The following is a 15,892-nucleotide window of genomic DNA, read 5'->3' on the forward strand; positions in this document are numbered from 1 at the left end:
TATTTTATCAGTGGGAGAACAGGAGACTTGGAGTGAGCAGTGACGTGACTTATAAATTAATGGTAGAGTCAGAATTGGAACTCGGGTTACCCGAACATCAGCCTTGAGTCATAATCATGATCCTAGGGCATCTCTGTTTCTCGGGTTACCCCTTCATGGCACCGCCGTGCTGAGTGCATCCTGGCAAGGTCTCCTGCAGGGGTTTGGTCTTACCAGGGAGACACAGGGTGGAGGAGAGGAGAGACCTTTAAAGTATGTGCAGTTTTGGAAGAGGGCAGCAGACAAAAATAAATACTTATGGCCTAACCAGGAGGGCAGCTATGGGTGCTATAGTGATTGAGAGCAAAGCCCCTGGGATCAGTGAGTCTTCAATTTGAATCTCAGCTCACCCACCTTCTTAACTGTGTGTCTTTGGGCAAGTCACTTTACCTCTCTGAACCCCGCTTTCTTTGTCTGAAAAGGGAGGGTAGCAATTGTACCTACCTAAGAAGTGTGTGGAAGGATTAAATGAGATAATACCTGTAGTAAAACACATGGTAACATTTGAAACAAATGCAAACTAACTCTACAAATTATCATCCTTGATGTGTGTTACTGAAAGACCTGAGGCATGTCTCGGGGCTGGAGAAGGGTCTCTATGAAACCAACCCTGGCCCTCAAAGCCTCCCTCTGAAGTGTGTCTCCCCTCCCCGGCAGGTCCCCATCATATAGCCCATCGCCTGTCAAGAAAAAGAAGAAGAAAAGTTCCAAGAAACATAAGAGACACAGGTACTGTCCTTCCTCCTCTGCAAATAAACAGGGATGTTCCCGCTGGGGTGAGGGTGGAGGTGACAGTGGATGGCACTGAAAGGTCATTTGGAAGCCTATCATTTCAGTTATAAAAAATACTCATCTACGTGTTGTCGTGTATTTGTATCTCGTCTAACTTGGGACTCTGGTTGCAAGGACCAGAGGCCCACGAATGCTAACTCAGGCCAGAGGGGGATTTGTTCTAAGGAGACAGGAATGTCTCAGGGACCAGCCAGGCCTCAGTGAGGGGCTAGAACCGATGAATGGAAAGCTGACACAACCCAAGCCGAACCCCCTAGTGCACACAGGGGGACGTGGACCCTGCACCCTGTTCCTGTCTCTTCATGTTGCCCACCCAGCCACAGGAAGATCCTGTATCTCTCGGTCTTGTTCCGTATTCCAAATTCCCAAGGAGAGACCTTTCTGGTTGGTCCAACTATGTCCTAGAGAATGGGATCCTGTGAAACATGGCTTCTGGATCATACACTCTTGTGGACAGTGGTTAAGGGGCATTAGGAACTGGACACACAGTCCCAAAGGAGCTCACTATACACAAGTGCATGTACACACACACACACACACACACACACACACACACACACACACACACACACACACACACACACACACACACACATGCTTATGGGGAAAATAAAAGACAGGAAGGCTATATGCCAGAGGTCTCAAATCTGTGATTAATGGGCCGAGCCAACATTTTATAATTGAAAGATTTCACAATACAAAAATCAAAGCTTTCCTTCTCCTTTGTAAAATCAGAAGCTCTCTCTTCATTGGACCAGTTTTCCCACAGGCAGCCATCAGCTGGATCTGATGAGTTGCTGGGCGTTTAGACAGAGCGGAGGTGCCGCACTGTCCCCACCTAACCTGCTCCCCTCCATCTACACACATTTCAAAGAGCTTGTGTGGCCCCCTGGGCTCAGAGAGTTTGAAGCTATCTTGGTAAGTTAAGGTGTTTGCTGTGGTTGGCTGTGGATGACAGGGAAAGAGTGGTTTATATTTTATTTTTGCTTATCTGTATCTTCCAATTTTCCTACACGGGTGGTGGATTATTTGTGCAATTAAACCATCACAGCAGAACAAAAGGTAAGAGGCCATTTGGGTTCCCCTCCCCGCCGCATCTCACCCTCTCGTTCAAAGTAGCCCCCACGTGGCTTTTCCCAACCCAGGGGTGTGGTTGCCTTTCAGCCCTTGTTGCCAGAAAGGTCTCAACTCAGTTTCGTCTCACCGATTATGTCCACCACCTGCCCAAACACGCCAACTGATGCTCTCTGGGTTTGTGCTCAAGACAAGGTGTGGGCGCAAACCAGTTGTACAATGTTGCTAATTTGGTGTTCGAAGCTTCCCCAACAGAGTCCTGGGTCGAGGCAGGGCCCGCCTGTGACCGCAGACTGCCCTCTCGTCACCTTCCTGTGCTGAGCAGTTTGTCCCAGTTTAGGGGTTGGATGCGAAGCACGAGCATTTTTCTATAAGGATCTTGGGAGCCAGGTGGCTTCTTGCTCAAGGGCTTCTTCTCACGGGAAAGAGACTAGGCCAGAGGGTTAGAAACAGGCTTTCTTTCTGGGGGCTACAGTTGGCCCAGGGGTTGTTGGAGGTTTAGAGCGAAGAAGGACCATAACATGGGGAATTAGGAGGGAGAAATACAGACGCCACTTCTTCCCAAACCCTCATCTACTGAGCATCGCTCTAATTCTAGTCCATTTTCTCCAAGTTCTTGAAATGTTTGCTTAGTGATGGTTGACTTTTTGGAGCTGGAATGTAGGGGTAGAGGATGCATTGAGCTTTTTTTTCTCCCTTTCAATTAACTAAGGCTTCAGGGTTAAAAATATATATATATATATCCCATTTTTCACATTTATTTATTGAATACATATTGTGTGTCACGAATTAGGATTCAGGGCCCTGAGAACAGAACAGTGACCAGAACCCAGTCCCTGCCCTCAAGTTGCTCATGTTCTAGTGGGGAAAGTGGTAGTCATATTACGCAGAAGTCTGTACCGTAGTGAGGCTAAGCTCAGAAGCTCACCCAGGGCTTGTGGGAACAGAGAGGAGGCACCAAACCAGCCTGAGTGGATTGGAAAACGCTACAAGGAGAAGATGACATCTGTGTGGGGCTCTGAAGAATGAATCGGGGTTACATAGGTGAAGCTGTGTGGCCCTTGGCAACTTAACTAACGTCTCTGAGCTTCAGTGTCTTTGTTAAATGGCTGTTAATAGTACTTCACAGGTTTGGGGAAGAGATTGAATGAGATTGTATGTGAGACATGCTTAGCACGGAGCCTGGCCACCAGTAAAGAGTTACACATGTGGAAGTCGGTTGTCCCATGAAGATGAAAATGATGATGATGATGAAGAATCCACAACTAGGGAGAGAAAAGACCAAAGTGAGACTCGGGGGAAGGGAAGAGGCAGAGGCACTCTCTTCTGGCCCCCCTCATGCAACCTTTTCCAGGACAGGCTTACTGACAAATTTGGGTGAGCATTGAAACACTGGTAGGTTTTGACCTGGAAATTCAAAATGCAAACCAATGTTTCCCATATGATCTTCAAATCTAAAAGAGGAGGAGGATTTGCCAGGTGTCCCATCCCCTTGTAGCCTGATCACAAATGCACCGATACATCCATCCCGGGAAAAGAAACTTCAGACTCACATTTATTTTCTTCCCTCCCTCCCTCCGTTCCTTTCTTCCCTCTTGCTTCCTCTCTTTCACTCCCTCCCCGTCTCTCTCCTTTCCTTCCTCCCTCTCTCTCTTCCTTTTTTTTTTTTTTTTTGCCCTCAATCAGGTCATTCTCCAAGAAGAGAAGGCACAGGTAAGCGTCTTGTTGCCTCTCGCTACCTGCTTAGCTTTCTGCTTTCCTAACCAGGTGTAGGCAGCATCTAGGGTCAAGCTCTCTGCCTCTACCTCTGCGTTCACGCCCCCTTCATCTTCCTGGGCCTCAGTTTCCTCTGAAATGAAGGCCGTGATCTGGTTTCCCCGAAAGTTCCAAGCCAGACTTCCGGTTTCCCCCAGGCCAGGTGGCTGCTGCCGGACCAGCTCCCACCGATTCCTCTCCCTGGCAGGTCTCGCCACCCTTGCCAGCGTCTGTTTGTTTGACCGTTGGTTGAAATCTTGGGTTGGGGCATGTAGAGAAGCATCAGCCCCAGACACACCACCAAAGCCTTCCCAGGTCCCAGCCAAGGGACAGAGGCCGAGTGCCAGAAGCACGGGGTGAGCACACGTAATGCTGCCACCTGCGAGGTACTCGCTATAAACCAGATCCTGTGCTAAGCCTTTTCCATGCGTGTGTGTATTTAATCTCCATTAATCCCCATCACAACGCTGTGCGGTGGATATCCTTATTATTTCCATTTTACAGATGAAGAAACTAAGACTCAGGAGGTGTGGCAGGCATGTCCACAGACACACGGTCAGAAGGTGGCAGGGCCAAAACTCAAACCCAAATCTGCCAGATAGAGGGTCAGGACACCCTTCCGTGGCTTCCAAAATAACAATAGCACAGTTCCAGCAGCTGGCAGAGTGCAAAGGCCTTTCATTCATTCGGTGAACAAGTAGACACTGATAACCAGTGTCATCCATCCGCTCAGCCCAACAGCTTGAGCAATGGCCCCATTTTAAGGGCAAGGAAACTGGGTCTTCAAGAGGACAGGTAACCTGCCTGACGTCACACAGCGACTCAGCAGCAGAGCCAGGATTTGAATTTGGATCGTTCAGTGAGGTCCTGGGCTCTCCACCTCCCAGGCTGAGTCCCAGACACATGTCAAGGTGCGATTTCAGTTGGGTGAAATCAAATTTTCTCGTTCTCAGGACTTAGGTCAGTGATACGTTCCTGGTGCCCCTCTGACGCCGGTCTGGCTTGAACTACCAAATAGTGTTCGCCGTCTGGGGCCTCTGTTTGATGATGCTGGGACCCTGAGTCGTAATTGTCCACTCTGCCCACACCCCAGTACTGTGACTTTAAAAGAAAACAGATACTTGAATATTCACGAGCGGAACGTTTCAGAATCTGCCAACTTCACGAGGCTTTAGAGCAGCTCCCTGGATATTCCATTCTTTTCTCTTAGAAATTGATTGGACAGCAGTCAAGAGGACGGGCCCTGGGGACCCATGGTCTCGGGCCACTTTCCAGCTCACCTGTGTGATCCTGGTCAAGTTCCTTAGCCCGTCTAAGGCTCAGTTTCTATTTCTGGAAAATGAGTGCTTATTAAATGTGCCACTGCCCGTAGGTTGTAGGGAGAATGAAATGAGATTATTGCCAAGAGGTATTAGCACAGCGCTTACCTGATAAGAAAGCCTCAAAGCATGGCAGATATGATGACCTTTGCTACTGCTGTTATTGTGAAGCTACCAGAGCTGATCTTAGCATCCTCCGTCCCCCATCCCCAGTCTGTGCGTGTGGGCTGGTGTGTCTAGCTGAACCCACTGGGTGAAAACGTTGGCAGGAACTGCTCTGATCTTAGAAACGATCGGCGTCCATTCCCAAACTGCCTGAATCTAGTGACCACCGTGTGTTAAGCATCTTGACTACTTTATCTTTCGCTAGAATTTTGCATCTTTCGGTTAACTGGCCATTTCCCATTCAGCTCCTCCAGCCCAAAAAACAAAAGAAGGGAAGAGAAGAGGCACAAAAAACAGTAAGTAGATTCCACCTGCAACATACTGTCCAGCTTGGGGAGGTGGGGGACTGACCTGTGAACAGCCAGAGGGTTAGCATTGCCAAAGAAGTGGGGACCGGGAGAGGAGGGTGGGCGAACAAGAGGGGAGAAGGAAGGGGAAGCAGAACTGTGTGTAGACCTGCAGTTGTGGGTTTGTCATGCATGGGTGCATAAGGTTGTGTATGTGATGTGTGTGTATGCATGCGTGTCTGTGTCTGCATGAAAGTGAACGGTGTGCATGTGTGTGAATTCTGTGTGCCTGTGTGCGTTGTGTAACGTTTGTACGTGGTGCGTATATGTGTAGCGTGCACTGTGTAAATGCTACCTGTACATTCTTCCATCGTGCGAACACTTGTGTGCAATGCAGGTGCATAGTGTGTGTGTGGGGGGGTATATATCTGTGTTCACACGAGTGCGTATGTGTGCCCATGCTTATGTGAGCATGAATAGCATGCATGTAGGTGCCCTGTCTGCTACTGTGTGCTAGTTCGGTGCCCTCGGCGTGTGCACCGCTTAATCTGCGTGCATTACTCATAGGGAGGGTGCGGGATGGGGTTTACCTGTGCGCTGTGTGTGTACAGGTGGGTAAGGGGACACGATCACATGCGTGCACACACGTGTGTGTGCATGTGAGTCCCAGCCCCAGCCTCTGGGCTTAGAGCATGGAGATATCAGGGGAGCTCCTACCCCCGGCCTCGGGTCCTAGCTGGTTCACGGTTTATAGCTGGTAGTAGAAATTCACATCAGCCAGCGCTGCCTGAAGAGTTCAGTTCCCAGCCAAATTAAAAGTAAATTTGGTTACAACCCATCTACTTTATACCCTTGCAGATGTTAGTGAGTGTGTTTTCCAATCAAGTAACATTTTATCTCCCACCAAGAAGCTTCTAAAGCGAGAATCAAAGGCAATGGGATGAAAGTCAGTGGGCTGCTGGGGAGGGAAAAGAGGAAGCAGGGCGTGGCGCTCAGCTTTGCCGGCCTGAAGCGCCTCACCCAAGGTCAGTGCGAAAGAGGGCATTTCAGGCACCACCACGGGGGCCTGGGGAACGCTCCAGAAGGAAGCAGTAGAGCTGTGAGTTAGCTCAGGGAAGAACTTCCCGATCATCAAGCTTGCTCAGTTCACGTCAAGAGGCAATCATTGGTCATCTGTATAGAGTATACGCTCATGCTAAGCACAGACAGAGCCTGTTCTCAGAGGCTTCAGCATGGCTTGTCCGTGGAGCTGTGGTCTAGACAGTCACTGAGCTGGGGGCTGCGCCCAGACCCCAAGAGTTCTGGGAAGATCATGACAGAGGCACAGACTGTCTGCCTGAGGGCAGCAAGGTGGCCACCCTGCCCAGTGCCAAGAGTTGTACGAGTCTCAGAAATCACTAGCGGGACATAAAAGAAGGTTGTGAAAGCCAAAACACGAGAGCCAGGAGAAGGAGAAGCAAGAAACGCAAGGCGCCCCTGAGATCAGGTGGTTGTTCTTGCCAAGATCCATGGTTAGTTAAGGCGGCTTGTAAACAGGGGACCGCTGGCGTAACTTACTTCCTCTTATTCAGCATCCCTTAGAGAGGCCCTAACAGGTGTCAGGCCCTGTGCGGGGCCCGAGGACAGAGATTAGACAGATGTGCCTCCCAGCCTCGAGGAGCTCGCAGCAGGACACCGGGGACAGATGTGGGACAGGTCACAGCACAGCAGTGGCAGATGGAAGCGCTGGGTGAGGTGGGAGCCCGGGTGCAGGAAAGAGGGCGTGGTGGTGAGGGGAGGCTTCCTAAGGGAGGGGCGGCTTAGGCTGGGGCAAAGGATGGAGGTAACCATTCTAGGCTGCAGGTTAGGCAAGTGGTTTAATCTCTCTGTGCCTTGGTTTCTGCATCTGTAAAATAGGAGTAATAAGAGAATCCACTTTGTAGGTTGTTTTGAGGAGTAGATGAGTCCATTTAAGGAAAATGATTAGAACCCAGTGCCTGGCAGGCAGTATGTGTTAGAGACGGGTTACCTACCATCACCGTCACCATCACCACCATCCCCATCACCATCATCCCCATCACCATCATCCCCATCACCACCATCCCCATCACCACAATCCCCATCACCATCATCCCCATCACCACCATCCCCATCCCCATCATCACCATCATCACCACCATCCCCATCACCATCATCACCACCATCACCATCCCCATCATCACCATCACCATCATCACCATCCCCATCATCACCATCACCATCATCACCATCACCATCACCATCACCATCATCCCCATCACCACCATCCCCATCCCCATTATCACCACCATCCCCATCATCACCACCAACACCATCACCATCATCACCATCACCACAATCCCCATCACCATCATCCCCATCACCACCATCCCCATCCCCATTATCACCACCATCCCCATCATCACCACCATCACCATCCCCATCATCACCATCACCACCATCACCATCCCCATCATCCCCATCATCACCATCCCCATCATCCCCATCACCATCCCCATCATCCCCATCATCCCCATCATCCCCATCACCATCACCACCATCACCACCATCACCACCATCCCCATCCCCATCATCACCATCATCACCACCATCCCCATCACCCCCATCACCATCATCACCACCATCACCATCCCCATCATCACCGTCACCATCATCACCATCACCATCACCACCATCCCCATCACCACCATCCCCATCACCACCATCATCACCATCACCACAATCCCCATCACCATCATCCCCATCACCACCATCACCACCATCCCCATCATCACCGTCACCATCATCACCATCACCATCACCACCATCCCCATCACCACCATCCCCATCACCACCATCATCACCATCACCACAATCCCCATCACCATCATCCCCATCACCACCATCACCACCATCACCACCATCACCATCATCACCATCACCATCACCACCATCACCACCATCACCATCACCACCATCACCACCATCACCATCACCACCATCACCATCACCACCATCACCATCATCACCATCATCATCACCACCATCACCATCATCACCATCACCATCATCACCATCACCATCACCACCATCCCCATCACCATCATCCCCATCATCCCTATCACCATCATCACAATCATCACCATCACCATCACCATCACCATCATCCCCATCACCATCATCACCATCACCACCATCAGGGCATCGTAAAATGTGGGAAATGTGTGAGCCAGAATACAAGCACCTCGGGGTTGCTTGAGCCTTTCAAACCAGGGCTCTGGATGCCAGGCAAGGAGGCTGGAGAGCTAGGCAGAGGCTGGCTCCTGAAGGTGCTTGGGGTTCAAGGTCAGAGCTTGGACTTGACATAAGGACAATGGGAGGGCTTTAAACAGGGAAGGGATATGGTCTGATGATCACATTACCAGAATCCCTGAGTCTTTTGTTGGGATAACCAAGGTACCTCACAATAGAATCATCTCTAACTCCCACTGGCTTCCTGACTTGGCCCAAACTATTGACATTCCTTGTACATCCTCAGTGACCACTGCCACTGCTACTGCTACTTCTGAGTCATCATTATTATTGAGAGAAAGCTGAAGTAACCTGTTATAGCACCAGTTTTAGTGGCAGCGGTAACAGTTATTGGTAGTGTAATTTTTGTTGTCGACGTTTGTAACTCCCTCTGAGAGTGGGCTTTTGACTCCATGCTAAGAATCCAGACTTACCTTTCCAGGGCTGAGGTTACAGATTGGCAGCCCAAAGGCCTAATGGATTCTGCAAATGTGTTTTGTTAGCCCCAAACTGTGTCTTTTTTTTAAAAAAATGAGCTTCCATTTAAAATAGGAATAATTTACATAAAACTCTCAACTTCTATATTCACTTGAAAAATTAGAAGATACAGCACCATGGCACTCTTCTGGAGACAAAACACTTGCTTTAGCCCATGCCCTTCAGTTGGTTGGTATTTTCTGAGTGCCTGACTGATACACACATTACGGTATCTGACTGGTTCGTGAAACCGTGTGAAATTGAGACTCCTGCTTCAGGCGAGGGAGAGGTGATGTGTGCAGGTGACGATTCTGCTCCCAGCAGAGCCCTGGGGAGCAGGCCGTCTCCCTCAGACGACCCCTTTCTGCTCTCTTGTGTTAGGGATGGCTGGTTACACAGGCGGGGTGGGGGGGGGGTGATGCAAGGGGCCGGTCGGGGGAGATGCATGACCTTGGGAGGGACAGTGACTTGGGCGCAAGAGAAAGATGTGTGTCACAAGGTCAAAAACTCTGTCTCTCTCTCCTCTGATTTGTTCCTTCTCACCCTCCACCCGCCCCAAGATCGCGAAGCCGGCCCCGAAAGTCTCACCGCCACCGTCATCACCACTGCGCCTCGCGATCTCAGAGTTCGGAGTCCCGCTCCTCAAGCTGTGACAGCAGGTAACCCCCTCCCTGAGACACCTCCTCACCCCGGCATCTGCCCAGAGTCCGTCTGAGACGCAGTCACCATCAGCTCTGCCTCCCACTGTCACTGTTGGGGAGGCCGCTTTCCCAGGAGAGGGGCGCCCCCGCCTCGCCCTCAGGCTGTCTGCACTTCCCGGTAGAGAAGGGGCTGCAGACAGAAGGACCCACTGCCCCGCCTACAGGACTTGCTAACACCGTGCTTCCGTGTCCAGGTGCTGAGCACTCTTCCTGATCCCCTGTGTGATCCCCTCTCCAGCCCTACGAAGGAGGCACTATTGTCATCCTCATTTTAGAGATGAGGAAACTGAGGCACAGAGAGGTTAAGGAACTTGCCAGGCACTTAGCTACTAAGTGACAGAGCTTAGGACTGAACTGGGGCATCTGGCTCTGCACTTGACTGTCTCTCACTAAGGGTTGTTCTAAGCACAGAGAAGCTAAGTGACCTATGAAAGGCCACACAGCACAAGATACCTAGCTCTGAGGCCCTTCCGAGTCTGGTTTCTCCTAACCTGGAACCTCTTTTTGCTGACACATTGGCTGCCCCGGCCTGAGAAGAGGAAGAGGTTCTTGTGGGTGAGGGGAGGGAGTGGGGCTTCGCTGATGCTGGCGTTTGACATTGTTGAGACCAGTGGGAACATCAAGGGCCCCCTGATGGTACCAGGCCAGCTTCCAGATGTCAGAGGCTCCTTTATTCTTTCTTAAGTGCTTCTCACACTTGGCTACGTGGTCATGTCACTTGGGAAGGTTTAAAAAATCTCACTGTCCCGGTCCCACTGCATCCCAGTGAAGTCAGAACGTCTAGAGGAAAGAGGAGGAGAAATATGTCCCTAAATTCTACTCCGAGCCAGGCGCTGTGCTGCAGCTGCAAATAGTTCTCTCTCTTAATCACCCCAGTCACACCATGAGCTAGACCAGAGCTTCTCCACTTTGGCTGCACTGTGGTCGCTTTGGAAGTTTTTAAAAATACCAGTGCCTGGATCCCAGCTCCACACATTCTGATCTAATCCAGATGAGGTAGGGCCAGGGCAGCGAGATTTTTACATCTCCCAGGTGATGTGAATGTGGAGCCAGGCGTAAAAGCGTTTGAACGGAGAAAGCAGTCCCTGGCGTCGAGTCCTGGAGCCTTGGTGTCCCCACTGGACAGCAGCAGCTTCAAAGGGCATCACCATCGCACAAGGCTGCTCTGTGAGCCTGAGTGGTCCAGACAACAGCAAGACCCTTCTGTAATCAGGTCCGAGCCCAGACAAAACAGGAACTTTGTCCAGAACCCAAAAGTAACCCAGCATCTCTCCATCCTGGCAAACGTGAGTGACTGCTGCTCCTTTACCAGTTATAGCCTTGACCTCAGACGCCCAGTCAGAGAGTTACCTCCGCTTTCTGACAGCACCCAGTCCAGGCCGAAGCCAGCTCTCTGCGTGCTCCCAGAGTCCCCGACCATGTGCTCATAACAGGTTCTCTCTCTAACACCCTCGGACAGAGACGTCCTCCACTCCCCCGTGACGCGCATTCCCTGCCACTGCAGGGAGCAGTAACGATGCTTGTTCAAGTACAGGGCGCCCCCAGTGGGCTTTATCTGGAGGGTGTTGACGCACTGAGCTCAACTGCGTTACAGACATTTACAGCCGAGAAACCTGCGTGTTGGTGGGCAAAGGGGCCCGAGCAAGGTCACGGTGACTGGCAGAGCTGACACCAGGACCCAGGTCTGTGTGACTCAGCCTGAGGCCTGGGCTGGAGGGCGGTGCAGGGCCTGCTTGTTGACTCTCGGCGCGCCCCACTCTACCTTCTCCGAAGCTTACCTCTTCGGGAGAGGGCTCACATCGCAGCCCTGGCCCCAGCCCTCCTGCTGCTGTCACATCTCCCGCTGCTGTTGCCGCCCGAGCTCCCCAGTGCCTGTTGGGCTGAGAGGCACTACAGCACGGGTGGGAGCAACCTGAGAGCTGGCCCTCGGGCCACACACTCAGTAGAAAAGTGACCTGGAGGGCCCAGAGCAGAGAGGGACACTCCAGCGCAAGAACCAAAGGCATTGGTTCCCACGGGGACCCTCGTTCCACCACTTAGAAGCTGTGTGACCTCAGGCAGGTCCCTAAACATCTCTGAGCCTCAGCTCTCTCATCTGAAAATAAGAAAGTAATATCTGCCCCGTGTATGTCTTCAAGTTGTAGAGGGGACTGTGAAAGCACCTGAAGAGGGGCTTACAGGTGCCGTGCAAATCCACAAGGTGTTATTTTCATCACTGCTGTGACTCAGAGCTCACAGGTAATGCAGAGTCCAAACACACCCTCTCTCAGGAGTCAGAGATTCCTTTGGTTTCCACTGCAGACAGGCTTGCAGAGGCATCTTTGTCGTTGTTGTCAGATATTTTCTTTTTAAGTTTTGGGTGACAGTCAATAAGATGCCTCTGTTTCACAGATGGTAAAGTCACATACACAAAGACACACAAATATAAGCAGCTACATTTATAGACAAACACATGAAAACACAGATGGACACACCCAGACATACACACAGTCACAGACACAGGCAAGCAGATAGACAATCACACAGGCACACAACTACATCAAGATAGGGACCCTTCCTGTCTTCACAGCTGCATCCGCGGCCCCCACAGCACTGCCAGGTACACGAATAAACATTTGTCAAATGAACAAATGAGAGAATCAATGAATGGATGGGTGGGTGTGTGGATGGCTGCACACGTAATTCATACAGACACACCCAAACACGCTCTGCTGCCCTCAGATCCTATTGGTCCTTCAGTCACCTCTCTGCCATGCTCTCCATCAAAAGACCCGCAGCTTTCTCTCTCCTGCACCCAGGCACCGTGGCCAGTCCCCCGAGGAAGGGCGGAAGTCCCGCCGAAGGCACTCTCGCCGCTGCTCCAAGAGCTTCTGCAAGGCCAGCCCTGAGGCCCGGTCCAGCCCCGCGCCCAGCCAGCCCCTGCAGATGCTCAGCTTCCTGTCGGCCAGGGGTGTAGTAAGTATTCCGCACAGCCTCCTCTGCCGGTCTTGGCCGTGACACTTGGAGGGGGTGGAGGCACAAGTTCAGGGCAGTGTACGACACATTTTAATTCAGTTTCGGGCAAATATCCGACTGGTTTCAGACCTCCTTATTGATTAACCAGATGGTCATTCACCAGCTTTGGCAGCCCTCGGCTTGGGAAGTGGGAGCTTGGGGGGACGGGAAAAACCCGAAGCCCCCGGCTCTTTGTCAGGGGAACTTCGAAAGTACATATTGGCCTCCAGAGTGACATCTGCAGGAAAGCATGTAGGAGACACCACAGGAGGTTTCTTTGGGGAGGAAGGAAAAGAGGGGGTCTTTGAGGCAGCAGAGGCACTGCAGCTTTGCGGTGAAGTCTGCATCTTTGACAGCTAGGCTGCAGCACTGACGAGCAGCTGGGGTTTGATTTCACCTGTGTAAGCTCGGCCTTGAATGTATGCGAGAATTTTCCTCCAAGGAGCTGATAGCACTCGGCCTCTCGTGTCCACACAAGATCTCAGGGAGCTGAGGATGCAGCTGCCCTCACTAGTCCCTTCCACAGGTGGGACAGAAAAGCCGCTGCTCAGAAGGGTTAAGGTCTGGAGTGAAGCCACTGAGTGAAGCAAGAGCGAATCCAGTCGAGGAACCCGGCCTTGAATGGGATCACGCAGCGGTCCCTCAGGTCGAGAAGGAGGGCTGGAATACAACTTCAGGCAGTTCAATGCCAGGAAGTTTGCTGAGCAAGGGATTTGGAGTTGGGTCTGAACTCAACTTCCTAGCTGTGTGGCTTTGAGAAAGTCACTTAACCTCTTTGAAACTCAGTTTTCTCATTGGTAACTTTGAAATAATATCACTTCCATGTGGGATTGTTGGGGATATCCAATAACAGAAATTATGTGAAGGCCTTTTGTAGACTCTAAAGGGACAGACACACAAATAGGAGGAGATTCCACACAGACGTACCCTATGCTTAACAGCTAACAGCTGGGAAGGGACCTGTCTCCTCTAGCTAGGCATAAATCTGAAAATTTCAGAGAGCTGCTCCCTTAGAAAGGATGAGGTGGAAGTAAGGAATAGCTCAGGGGTTCTTGCTGAGAGGTCAAGGAAGAGAAGGTGATGATAAGCACTGGTTGGGTCTGGTTGACACAACAGTTATATCTCCAGTGCATTCTGGGAAACTCTTCTTTACCAGTAAAGGCACCATGTATCACCAAGGTCTACTTTTGCCCAAATCTTCTACCTACCTGGAACCATCCATAACTCACCTCAGGGCCTTCCTTTGTAGAGATACCTGTAGTTGCTCAGTATTTGCAGATGGTAAATGCTCACTTGCATTCTCCTCTCCGCGAATGTCCTATGAAAGGTCTTTCCAGTAAGGCAGAGAGTCCGGAGGCCTGGGGGCAAGTCTTGGCTTGGCAGGACAAATCCTTTTACCCCTCCCAGCCTCAGCTTCCTCAACTGGAAAATGAGCATGATTATCCCATTTGTGTCCCAAAGGAATTGTTGCAAAGGTAGAAATAAATTTAAAATACAAGCAATAAGAGGTGGAAGAATGGTTTTAAGTTGGTAAAAGCCACCCCGTCTCCCTGGTCATGGTATTTATGGCAGCCCATTCGGTGGCCCTAACTGACCCTCATTAAAAAGTGCCATTGGGAGCAACTGGCTTGTGTTCTCTCACCTGGGATGGTTTCCTAACCAGTCAGGTGCAAGGTGTTGCAAAAAGCCGAATGTTGACTCCCCCCCAACCCCAAAATTGTGGTCCTCCCACACCAGTGAGTGAGGTACCAGATTGGCTGTTGGTTCTTAGGGCCCAGCTGCTATTAGAAGAGCAGAAAGCTCATCCGTACCTAGAAGGCAGAGGCCTTAAGAGCTCACCTAATCCAATACCCTGATTCCAAACAGAGAACCTGGACTCACAGGAGAAAAATGACTTCCACGGGCTATGGCAGGTCGGAGTTGTTAAAAACTTGGGACTATGTTTATGTGGTCAAATCCTGGCTGCGAGCTGGGGATAGTTATTTAAACCTGTTTGAGCTGCAGTTTCCTCATCTGTTAAAAAAAAATTGCAGATAATAAACCTCTTCTTCAAAAGCCTTGTTTTGGGGACAGAAGCAGAGTAATTTTGTACATAGTCGAGCCCAGTGCTCGGCACAGGGACAGAGATCAGCAAATAGAAGCAGGTGTTGTGATGAAAACATTCCAGATGCTGGCTCTGTACTTCCCAGCCGTGGAATCTTGAGCAAGTTACACAAACTCTCTGTGCCTCAGTTTTCTCCAAATCTGCAAAATGAGGAAAATAATAAGATCTACCTCATGAGAGGAATGTTGGGAGCATGCAATGACTCAACGTAAGTAAGACTTTCAGACTGTAACAGGCACGTGGTAGGTGCTAGGTTGCTGGCGGTGGATAGAAGCAGCAGCAGGATTAACCATGGAAGTAGTAATGGTAGTAGCAACAACAGTAGTGGAGTAGTAATAGTAGAATGGTTCCAGGCCCAGGCTAGTCTGTGGGTGAGTTGAGACCACAGCTAGAAGCCCTGCTTCCCCTGCTTTCAGTTTCCTCCCATCCTCAATAGCAGCTGCAGCCCAAATGGCTAGCCCCACCCTGCTCGTGGCTGCCTGACTCCTGGGGCATCAGACGCCCCCCAAGTCTGGTCCTCTGGGTGCTCTCCATGCTGGGCTCTTTCTCATCCTCTCTCCTGCACAGGCAGGGATAGAAGAGGATACCAGGTTGGACCAAAGGTTTTCCAAGAGTCCTGGCCCCAAGATCTTTTTGAGCTCTCTGCTGAAGAGAACAGCACAGTCATTGTCATTCCATCACTTGTTCAAATCTACCAGTTATCTACTATGCATCTATAAAGGGTCAGCTCTGATGTGGCTCTCAGGATCCAGTGAATAAGAAACAGCCTGTGCTTTCTTAAAAGGAAGACAGACAAGGTAAAAATTGTAAAGGGCAATGCACAACAGTGAATGCTGAGATGGGACAGGAGGTAGGCAGGCAGGGAAGGGAATTGGGGTTAGGGTTAGGTTAGGGCAG

At 50.8% G+C, this 15,892-nt stretch overlaps 1 protein-coding gene across 1 annotated transcript in view; it reads left to right on the forward strand.

The window, feature by feature from the left end:
* The window catches only part of SRRM4 (serine/arginine repetitive matrix 4), a 162,802-nt gene that overhangs the window by 125,337 nt on the left and 21,573 nt on the right, over positions 1-15,892 (forward strand). The window contains exons 4-8 of the mRNA XM_079942604.1: positions 697-768; positions 3,592-3,618; positions 5,390-5,440; positions 9,757-9,855; positions 12,696-12,852. Of these exons, the coding sequence (XP_079798730.1) occupies positions 697-768; positions 3,592-3,618; positions 5,390-5,440; positions 9,757-9,855; positions 12,696-12,852 (406 nt within the window). The remainder of the gene's footprint in view (positions 1-696; positions 769-3,591; positions 3,619-5,389; positions 5,441-9,756; positions 9,856-12,695; positions 12,853-15,892) is intronic.

Source organism: Stenella coeruleoalba (assembly GCF_951394435.1).
Source record: "Stenella coeruleoalba genome assembly, chromosome: 14".
Classification (NCBI taxonomy): Eukaryota; Metazoa; Chordata; class Mammalia; order Artiodactyla; family Delphinidae; genus Stenella; species Stenella coeruleoalba.